The following is an 11058-nucleotide window of genomic DNA, read 5'->3' as shown; positions in this document are numbered from 1 at the left end:
TTCTTATCATAACATGAGAATTAGTTGATTAATTATTCCGTAATAATTAACTGAATTTAATTTTGAAGTTTATAACAGCATATTTTGTTAAGCTCATCTAGTACAGAGTATAGCCACGGTAAGAAAAAGTAGAGGCGTAATTCCGGTTTTCCATTAGTAGTCATATATGTAACTTTATTTACAAAACTTTAAAACTTACAATATAATACTGAAGTAAATAATTAGTTTATTAATTGTAAATGAAATAGACTTTTAATATCTGTTAAAATATTTTAAAGAAACTATTATAATTTTAAAAGAAGAGTATTTGATTTTATTGATTGCATTTCCCGGGTGAAGCATCTACAGCGCATGCCTGAAATCAGCTCTGAAAATTCGTGACTGCAGCTCCGGAAGGTGAGCTTTTTTCTCATATTTTCGCTTCAATTCTGTATTTAACGTCGTGAAAGAGCACCGGTAAGCTTTTATTTTACATATATAAGTGGTAAGATATAAAGTACTCCTGAAGATATTGTGTGAAAACTCATATTTGCTTTTATTTGGGGTGCCGGTAGTATTTTTTAAAATTACGCAATTTCTATTAGTATAAGGTAAGAAAACCCAAGATGGTGAAAGTAATAATTCATTTACAGATCTTGTGTGCATAAAAATTATTCGGAAATATCTATGGCCTACGTTGGAGCTGAAGCTGAAAATCATACAATTTAACATATTCCCCAATTCGTACCAAAATAATCAGTTTTTGTTTTATCTCCTTACGCTAGGGCGATGAAATATTGTGTATTGATTTTTATTGAATGACATGGTTTCTGTATTTCATTATAAATTCTAAATTCAAAATCGGACCATACTTAACTTTATGTCACGACTGTCATTCTTCAATCAATAATGAAGTTTTGCTAAGTATTAAGTATGTGATTATCATTTAGGGATGTTAATGGATTGATATAAAACTGCTGCAGCAAGATCCACAAGATGGAGGCAGATCGCGCCGGTACATGTCATGTGCGTCGTGGTACACATGGCATGCCACGTAGTTCATAGTGCGACATACTATTTCTAATTCTGCAAGCACAAGCATGTCATTTGCAAACACATCCGTATAAATAAATCTATCTAAAGCTCTGTTCCGCTAATTTTAGAATGAATGCACTCCGCGCAGTATTATTATAATCATCAATGTGATCTCTTCACTTAGATGAAGAAAATTTATCAACATTTACTGTAAATATTTTTAAATATAAAATTCAACAAATTTAGGTTTTAAAAAGTTTAGTGCTTGTTTTACAATCTTTTCTCGATGTCATTATTTTGCTTGCGGTCTCTGATAGCTGATGGGCACTAAGTACATCAGTAAGCGTATTACAAAAAGGTATAGTCTTAGTCTATTCTATATTTGGAGGCAGGCTGGCTTTATCGATGTCCCGACGTCCTGTGCGCACGCTCGGCGCTGTCGTCCCGGATTTCAGCCGCTAGTTTAATCGATGCCTCTTACTGGAGTGCATCTGTGCATTTGCGGCACTAAACGTAACATTACGTGTATAATTTTGTAGTATCTTATCTATAAGGTAAATAAATAAAGATTACAAAGCATTTTTGGAAGATTAAAGGTAAACATGCGCATTAGAAGGAAATTTTCGCATCCATCATAGTACTTAGGTGTGTCGTATCGGGAGTAATCGGGACCGATAACATATTGACCGGTTTCGTTATTGAAGGTGTGTCGGTATTATGTAGAGATGCTTTTGTTTCGCCTATTGAAGATGATAACAATGACTCTCTTCTTTTGAAGATGTCGATAGACACCCTGTGCTTAGGGATGTTAATAATACTCGGCCGAGAATAGTTCTTTTTGTATATCTTACTTCCTATTCATTTTGTTTTTTTTTGAAAGTCTATCGCATAATAAGAAGTATTAGTTATGTTATACATTATTACATTTCTTGAATGTAGGTGCATGAATTTGCAAGATGAATATGGGACATTACAAAACAACGTAGTACCTAACCAATAATGAAACGTACTATTACTTGTCTATATTTCTAAAAATGACGTATCAACCTTACTAGGACATCTGTGAGTACTTAGACGGTAGGTAATCAAAAACAGGAGACAAAATAAAAATGTTTGTATTTTCGGTGACCAGATTTTCTCATTGACTCCCCGTTCTTCGTTCGTTCGTGACAACTAAGATGGGCAAAGAAAAGACTCATATCAACATCGTCGTGATCGGCCATGTCGATTCTGGCAAGTCGACTACCACTGGCCACCTTATCTATAAATGTGGTGGTATCGACAAACGTACTATCGAGAAATTCGAGAAGGAGGCCCAGGAAATGGGCAAAGGGTCCTTCAAATACGCTTGGGTATGTATCATTTTTTCCTTTTTAGTTTTAATAGAAATGCCAGTAGATATGCAGTTCATTTTCAAATTAAATAATCATTCCAGCCCGTGGAAATCTATTACCAGCAGAGGTTCGCATGCGGTATACTGAGTTTTCAACTTTTCTTGCCACACCCTTCGAACTAGAACGCAATATAAGAAAGTAGGACGACTTTTAAATGTCTACATACTTTTTCAGATTACTGTTTACATGACGTATTTATGCATATTTTTCAATTAGGTATTGGACAAGCTAAAAGCGGAACGCGAACGCGGTATCACCATTGACATCGCGCTGTGGAAGTTCGAAACTGCGAAGTACTACGTCACCATTATCGACGCGCCCGGTCATAGGGATTTCATCAAGAACATGATTACCGGGACATCGCAGGTAAGAATATGCGTCGCGTATCGTCTAATAAAGTATCAAAAGTAAGTGCGTATTTCGCAACAAAGTGTCCATTTGCCACAATGTTGTCGAGATTTAGGTACACAAGGCAGTCTTAAGTCTCTGAATCGGTGTTAGAGCTCAGTTAAGAATTTTCCATTCGGGTTTGATTACAGACTACTAAGCACCTACTCATCGCTACTTGAATTTCATAAAAATACATTTTATTTTAGTTTTAAATAAGTAATATTACTCTATTTTGATCACTTGCGAATAAGTTGGCTCTAGTGTTAGATATTTCCAATTCTCCATCTCCATTCCTGTTTCCTTGTAACTAACTTAATTGCGCAATGATTTAAAATAATCGAACGTATTGTTAGGCCGACTGCGCGGTGTTGATCGTGGCCGCCGGTACCGGTGAGTTCGAGGCCGGCATCAGCAAGAACGGCCAGACTCGCGAGCACGCGCTGCTCGCCTTCACGCTCGGCGTCAAGCAGCTGGTGGTGGGCGTCAACAAGATGGACTCCACCGAGCCGCCCTACCACGAGGCGCGCTACGAGGAGATCAAGAAGGAAGTGTCCTCCTATATCAAGAAGATTGGTGAGCGGTTTCTTCTGACAGTTGTATTAGCAGATTTTCGTGGTTCAGTTTTTGTAAACAAGACAATTTTAACCGACTTTCTTTCTTCTTACCCGACTTTTCTTTTTACCCGACCGACGTTTTTAGGTTTTCTTAAGCATTTTGGAGAAACGTGGAGAAATGGAGAAATAAATTCAAAACTCCAGTCTAGTGATAATATCCGTCTATTTGATTAAATAATTGAACTGATTTTAAACTTTGGGAAAGATTGTGTAGTATCCATAGTAGAGGAGGGCCTTCTATAGAATGTCATGGAGTTAAAAGTTTTTTTAAATCAAATTTACATGGGCGTGGGAAGCAACGAGAGGAACTAGATAAAAAAATAATGGAAAGTAGTGACATAATGACTAACTACTTATATAACTATTATCATAACAAAAGTACCTATGCTTATTAACTCAAATATTCCTAAAACATAAATACTCACATTTCACACGATTACATAACATGATCCAAATCGTACTGTGCACGAAACTGGCGCATTACTACGTCACCACATAAAACTCACGGGAACTGGTCCGCCAGGCTACAACCCGGCGACCGTGGCCTTCGTGCCCATCTCCGGCTGGCACGGGGACAACATGCTCGAGCCCTCGGACAAGATGCCCTGGTTCAAGGGGTGGACCATCGAGCGCAAGGATGGCAAGGTTGAGGGCAAGACTCTGATTGAGGTCAGTTTTTGGATTTGTAATTTTGATGTTTTTTTCAGGCACTAAATGATTAGGTATCTGGAACTTGTATGCTCATAATGTTTCAGATTACAATCACTTATTACTTAGGTAAACCAAAGTTTGATTTGGCTTTTTAGGCTTATTCAGACTTAAGGAAATATAAAATTGTTGCTTAGTAGTTGCGTATTATCCAAATTACTCGTACCTACAATTAGTTGTTAACTATGCTTCTTAATTCTTTTAAGTATCTCCAATGAAGTACTGCTTTTCAAAAGCAGAATTTATGCGTAGTTGATGATGTCTTCAGTTTTTCAGTTATTTAGTTTAATTTACTTAACAATGAATATTAAAATGGCGAATTTAGGCGTAGTCAGGTGAATATAATTTCAAGTTGCAAAAACCTTAAAATATTCCTACATAATAAAAAACAAATAAGCATATTGCACTTTAGATTCACATTAGCAATCGGTTGTGAATGTTGTGTGTGGGTGAAATGTTCACAAAATAAAAACAAGATAGTAGGCACCCACGCAGATCTACAAAACTACGAGTATTTAAAGAATTAAAGATGTCTGACTTAAGACTGACTAAGTTGCAATTGCTTTATTTTTCGAGAAGCAACTCATAAGAAAATAAAAACCCTTGACATTTAATTTTATATTAAGTACTACCTACTTATATTGTTACGTAAATGAAATCGATGGAAACATCGTGAGAACAACTCCATGCCTCATAAATGTTACTTAAGCACACCTGTATAATATTACTTAAGTATTAGCGAAACCGATATATACTCGTATGTGTACGATATGTGTACGATATTAAGCTGCACTTGATAGTGATCGCTTATTATGCTCTAATATTCTCAATTTGCATTTAACAAATTTTCCGAATTTAAAGTAAAAATAAATCCATCCAAATCTTTCAGAAATTTACTGTCAACGCTGTTTGAAAAAACATTTAATTTGCTGATCTATCGATTTGAATAGATTGGATTTTGTATATTTTTCGTATTTATCGCAATTTGTTTTTATTCTATTATGGGGGAACCTTACTTGCGTAAGCCCCGAAGTAGTAAATCTGACCCTGAGGATTAGTGTTGCAAGTTAGGGTACAGCAGTGTAACAACGAAAATGTTTCTAGGCTCTGGATGCTATCCAACCCCCGTCCCGCCCTACGGAGAAGCCGCTGCGCCTGCCTCTGCAGGACGTGTACAAGATAGGAGGCATAGGCACCGTGCCCGTGGGACGCGTGGAGACCGGCATCCTTAAGCCCGGTACGTATGGGATTTTTTAAATCTAAATATCTGTGTTTTGCTATACTTATGTATTTTTATTATTATTACTAAAGAAAAATTGACACTGTAGCCCTCAATATGGAGTCAGTTTACTCTGAAATCCGGAATAATTCCTTAAAAACATCTTGTCAAACTATTTTTTCTTGTTATCTTAACGCTGTAATCCTATGCTTTTCCGCAATCCGTGTTGACGGTTATGTATAACGATGTGTCGATGGTGGCGCAGGTATGGTGGTGGTGTTCGCCCCGGCGGCCATCACGACCGAGGTGAAGTCTGTGGAGATGCACCACGAGGCGCTGCAGGAAGCCATGCCCGGCGACAACGTGGGCTTCAACGTCAAGGTGAGGCGACTCTACTAATGTAGGTACACTCATGGATTTAATTAGATTTGATGCGTGCTACTTGTAAGATGGCTGCTCTTAAACTGATATTGTTGCATAAGGAAATTTACTTAAGTGTTTGTTTACGATTTTCTATTAAGTACCTAGGAAAATACACATAGCAATGGTATTTCTGCGGACTATTGAAGTCATTATATAAGACAACGGATTTTAGTAGACGAATTTAGAGCAATTATGTTATGAGGATCATTGGAAAGAGGTTACCAGATTAGGCTTCAGCTAAGTTTCTAATATCAACGAATATCGTACCACCATCACGCGAACGAGAAATAAACTTTTTGCATGCGATCTATAAACTCAATCACGACAAAAACTAACAAGGTGACATAGTAGCGGATTCGTTTAGTTAAAATTGGAACGTAATAAATAATGTACATTATATTTGGTAATTGTAATATTGTGATTTTGAGATGCTTTTGCAGTTCAGTTTCTGATATTTTGTTAGTTCTATCATTTATTCGTCATAGGAAACAAGGTACTTAGGTACAATATACTTAAGTATATATAGTATACTTAAGTACCCAGATTAATACCGTGATGTAATGCAGATAACCTCATGACTACAATCTAATTGTCTTGTATTTGTACAAAGAGTGAAAGAAACTCCAGAGTAAAGGGAAAATATATAAAGAGTAAAGAGCGATGTCTCTTCCAGATAACTTTGGGTATATTTAGGTGGTTTAGGTTTTATTTAGGTGGTTTTAGGTTTATGTAGGTGGTGGTGTGACGCAACGTCGGCATTGTGTTGCAGAACGTGTCGGTGAAGGAGCTGCGGCGCGGCTACGTGGCCGGCGACTCCAAGAACGCCCCCCCTAAGGGCGCCGCCGACTTCACCGCTCAGGTACCTACGTGACTACGAAAGTGCATCGTAGATTTTTATCATCGCTATTTAAATAAAAAATGCTGTTTTCGTGATTACAATGACATTTGCTGACGTTAGAACAGCACTTACAAATCAGTTTCGTTTATGCAAAATAGAAGAATGGGTAATTTAAAAAATATTCACCTATAGATTATTTTTAACAGTTTATTACAAGTACATTATATAATAAATACTTTTAAATTGTATAATAATTTTGAGACATTGAATAGGCACCCCTACGAAAATAACTTAACGTTCCTAAAAATATTTTTATGAAACCAAATGGAAGTTATATGCTTGCCAGTGAATTTTGAATCTGGGATATACATACCTATGTATCTGCCTGCTATTTGGCAACTTTTTAACTTGTTATCCCGCTAACATCTGGATTTCTGCAAATATTTAAATAACCGTAATAACTCCATGCGGATGCACTCCTTTGTGATATAAGTACGTAATCAATATCTAAAGAATGCAATTAGTATTTACAGAATTGTTCACGCTAAATAAACAATTATCTTGAATGGAAGATTACCGGGGATTACGATTAAGATATCGTATTACTTAAATGTATTATAATTCCGACAAAAAATGACTCATAAGATACATTATTTCCGGTTTTAACAAATTATGTTTATATAGTGTTTATCAAGCTGCCAGCTACCAATATTTGATATTACTTTTCATCAATCATAGTTTAAAAGGTAGGCAAAATTCTAGCATATCAAAGATATAACATTTTTAATACAATGTACTTAGTAATTATGTATTATACGAAAAAAAATGTAATTTATTTTTATCTACTTCTTTACATTCTGATAGTCCGACAAATTTGATTTCAATATAAAATAACAATATTGTATCGATCTATAATTGTGTTTTATCTATAAACTATACCGCTGGTTCTTAATGTATCAAAGCGGCGGTCCCCGAGCGGCCATTAATCTTACATGACTGTACCAGGTATTTGGTGTCAGTATGTTTAAATTGGGTGTTGTGATTGTATTCAGGTGATTGTCCTGAACCACCCGGGGCAGATCAGCAACGGCTACACTCCGGTGCTGGATTGCCACACCGCCCACATCGCCTGCAAGTTCGCCGAGATCAAGGAGAAGTGCGACCGCCGTACCGGTGTGTAGCGGTTATTCTTTTATTTCGTTTTTGGCTTTCTGGGTAGCACATTTAATAATATACTTTGAAATGATAATTTAATTGTACTATTAGTATAAGTTTATCTAGACAGGTTTCTCTTTGCTATTTGCACAAAACACAGATACATGCTTTATCAAAGTCAGAATTTATTATACTTTTTTTTTTTTTGTTTTGGTGTTCAACTATCAACACACTTGATTCGAAGAAAGCATGTTATCATCTTTATATAATACATTATTATATTATAACAGGTAAGACTACCGAAGTGGAGCCGAAGTCGATAAAGTCCGGCGACGCGGCGATCGTGACGCTGGTGCCGACGAAGGCGCTGTGCGTGGAGTCGTTCCAGGAGTTCCCGCCGCTCGGCCGCTTCGCCGTGCGCGACATGCGCCAGACCGTCGCCGTCGGCGTCATCAAGGTATACTTACATGTACTTTTATGTACTTTTTTTATAATATAGGAGTAGCAGACGAGCATGCAGTCCACCTGATGGAAAGTGGCTACTGCCGCCCATGGACATCTGTAATCAACCCCAGATTGGGTAAGATATTCCTACCTGAGGTCGGCCACAGATGCGCCGCTACCCCTGAGGACTAAGCTGACACGCCTCGGAAAAGTCTGTCTCCCTTACCACACCCTTCAAACCGGAACACAGCAGCGCCTAACACTGCTGTTTTTAGAAATTTAGGCCTATTTAGGCGGTTTTCTAGACAGTTGTCATACTTGGCACTGAATAGTATTGTATTAATAGTATAGCTGGATATGGATGAAGGAAATTAAATTACAATTCAGTCACAGTAACCTTAGGTACTTGATCATTTGATCGAGAGGTCGACAGCTCGATCTCCGTACATTACTATGATCATTTTTAGTTAAACTAACGAACCACCACCTAAAGAACCACCATAGGTGCTGCATGTAAGTTAGTATATTTGGTCGAACTGTCGATTCGTACAACTATGTGTTATAACTATGCATTTTTCTTATTACATTATTTCTTCTGTTACAGAGCGTGACCTTCAAGGAGGTCACCACTGGCAAAGTCACAAAAGCCGCCGAGAAGGCCCAAAAGAAAAAATAACTATGGGGCACATCGAGCAACGTAATGCAGTCAGTAGCCGTCGTCTGCAACCAAGCGCCTTTCCATCATCCTACCCTACCCTTTCCTTCCTCTTCCCCTCCCATTCCCTCAACCTCTCCCGTACCCTTCACTTCGTCCTTTTGTTCTCCTAAGCTTCCAAGGCGCCCGAAACTATTTCGGAAGATCTTTCACCATCTCAGAAGATCATGGTTATTACATCCAAGCCGTAGGCGCGGCCGGGCGGACTCAACGCGCATTCGCCGCCCCCCAGACGGCAGTTACGCTGCATCACTCATCATAAATGTACTCCCATTAAAGCTGTCGTGTCGTAGCCGTGTGCATCCCTTAGCGCACTCCCTCACTCGGAGCTTCTTCACTGGTAACCTCTCACATGTTCCCGATACGTGCATTTATCGTTACGATATACTCTTAAAGTTAATTCGTTTTAGTTACTCGTATGTGTTAAGTTTATGTCTTTGTGATTATGTTAGTCGTAAGTTACTTGCCAAGTTTGAGTTACCTTACTTGATAGCTCGTTATGTTTTATTTTTTCATCGTAAGGAGTTCAGGAGGAAAAGCAAAGGAGATTGAATTTTTAAACCATTTCACTGCACGATTTTTATTATCATTTTTGCTATCTGTTATATAAAACTTGTCTAAGTAAATTGTTAATGAAAATACTTTCTAATTCCTTAATTATTACTTATTACTTCTTCTGATCTACTTTTTTCTCTCTAACTGTCCAATGGATGATCTGAGTGATAAAATTATGGTCTCATTATAATTTACTTGTAAGTATACGTATTCACATAAGTGCATCATTTTAAATTGTTGGCATTCGTCTGTAATATAAAGTTTTAATTTTAAAATATCATAATGAAACCTTTTAGATGTAACATTAGGCGTTTGAAAAATTTTCTAAGAAATATATAAAAGTATTATTTTCATAAGGATGAAAAGTGTTCTACATTACGAGAAAGGAAACATCAAGAGTGTTTAAAATGATAGCAGTCGGTTTTAAACCGGCTGGCGGTAGTTGTTAGCATACGTTAAAAACGGCGTTATGAACGTTTTGATAGAAGCTTGAGAATTGTATGGTAGAGGTAATGTAATTTTTGTTCCTAGTTAAACTAACTAACCTGAAGTATTTATTTGTGTACGGATTAGATAGACTTAACGTGTAAAGGTTTAAATATTCAATTTAAATTTGAATGCCTGTAAAAATTCTTACATAGATATGGAGAAAAACTTGAAATTCATCTTAAGCTAAACTGTATCTTTGTAATTTTTTCAATAATTTTGTATAGACCTTGACCCTGATAAAACCAATAAAGAAGCTACTGATATAAAAATGGACTTTCTTATACAGTTACCTCGTCAAATTAATCGTGTATCTGTCGGATGTTCCAGTCGGACCAAAATTTAATAATACAATAGGCAGTTATTATCGAATTTTGATGTTTGACAATAAATTGGATAGATTGATTATTACAAAGAACAAGTGGCGTGGTGCTTGATGTGGTAAGGATGAAAAGAGATTAACATTCGGTGAAGCTAGCACTATTGTATAAAAATTTGGAGATATACTGTGTTTTTTAATGTGATGCATAACATTATTATTAGGCATACATTATTATAACATGCATAAAGCTCATCTTATTAATACAAAAAAATAGAGCACTTAAATATTTATTTTAAACAGAAATAGTTATAATTAGATAAACAGTCTGGTTATACTCCATTAATTACACACAATTCTATTATACAATATAAAATGTTTTTGGTGTCCACGCCAAGCCACTGGATTGTCGTACTGTAGGTACACGGTGGTGATTTTATTTTTTATACAAAATGATTCTACGTTCGTACACGAAATAAATAACAGATTTTATGTTCCGTAGCTCGTACGTCCAACATATAAACCGTCATCTCAGTCCTCAGAAGTAGCAACACACCTGAGAATGACTTCACGTTGAACACCTGTTGTATATGGAGATGGTTACAAATGCCCAAGGGCTACAGTGATCTCTAACCGTCACGTGTACTGTTTCCTCGTTTGTTAATTCAACAAAAAATACTATTTTTTAGGGTTCTGTTTCTTAAAATCTTTCTTTTAATATCCCTTATCTCTGAAAGATGTAGAGTCATCACGTTTAAATACTCCGGTCCCCCATGGACCAGAG

The 11058-nt window shown here is 36.8% G+C and overlaps 1 protein-coding gene across 3 annotated transcripts; it reads left to right on the top strand.

Annotated features, from left to right (window-relative positions):
• Window positions 1-269: 269 nt before the first annotated feature.
• On the top strand, window positions 270-10227 carry LOC140747356 (elongation factor 1-alpha 2). Of its 3 annotated transcripts, none has more exons than XM_073079761.1 (11): window positions 270-396; window positions 2147-2366; window positions 2625-2774; window positions 3152-3371; window positions 3936-4081; window positions 5225-5357; window positions 5605-5720; window positions 6532-6621; window positions 7653-7773; window positions 8046-8212; window positions 8804-10227. In XM_073079761.1, exons 2-11 carry the CDS (start codon window positions 2193-2195, stop codon window positions 8873-8875), a joined length of 1389 nt encoding a protein of 462 aa, XP_072935862.1. In that variant the 5' UTR covers window positions 270-396; window positions 2147-2192; the 3' UTR covers window positions 8876-10227. The 3 variants fall into 3 exon arrangements, with proteins under 3 accessions (XP_072935862.1, XP_072935861.1, XP_072935864.1); XM_073079760.1 differs by having other exon boundaries at window positions 353-456; XM_073079763.1 differs by lacking the exon at window positions 270-396 and adding an exon at window positions 1496-1610.
• The last annotated feature ends 831 nt before the right edge of the window (window positions 10228-11058 follow it).

This window comes from Epargyreus clarus, unplaced genomic scaffold (assembly GCF_041222505.1).
Source record: "Epargyreus clarus isolate Ecla_fem2 unplaced genomic scaffold, WU_Ecla_fem_2.2 ptg000014l, whole genome shotgun sequence".
Lineage (NCBI taxonomy): Eukaryota > Metazoa > Arthropoda > Insecta > Lepidoptera > Hesperiidae > Epargyreus > Epargyreus clarus.
The sequence above is the reverse complement of the archived record's forward strand: the minus strand, read 5'-3'. Positions and strand labels throughout refer to the sequence as shown.

Excerpts from the sequence above, each read along its gene's own strand:
- LOC140747356 (XM_073079761.1), top strand. The coding sequence starts at position 2,193 with ATGGGCAAAGAAAAGACTCATATCAACATCGTCGTGATCGGCCATGTC. Across the intron at positions 2,367-2,624 it reads GGTCCTTCAAATACGCTTGG|GTATTGGACAAGCTAAAAGC; the intron begins GTATGTATCATT and ends TTTTTCAATTAG. Across the intron at positions 8,213-8,803 it reads TCGCCGTCGGCGTCATCAAG|AGCGTGACCTTCAAGGAGGT; the intron begins GTATACTTACAT and ends CTTCTGTTACAG.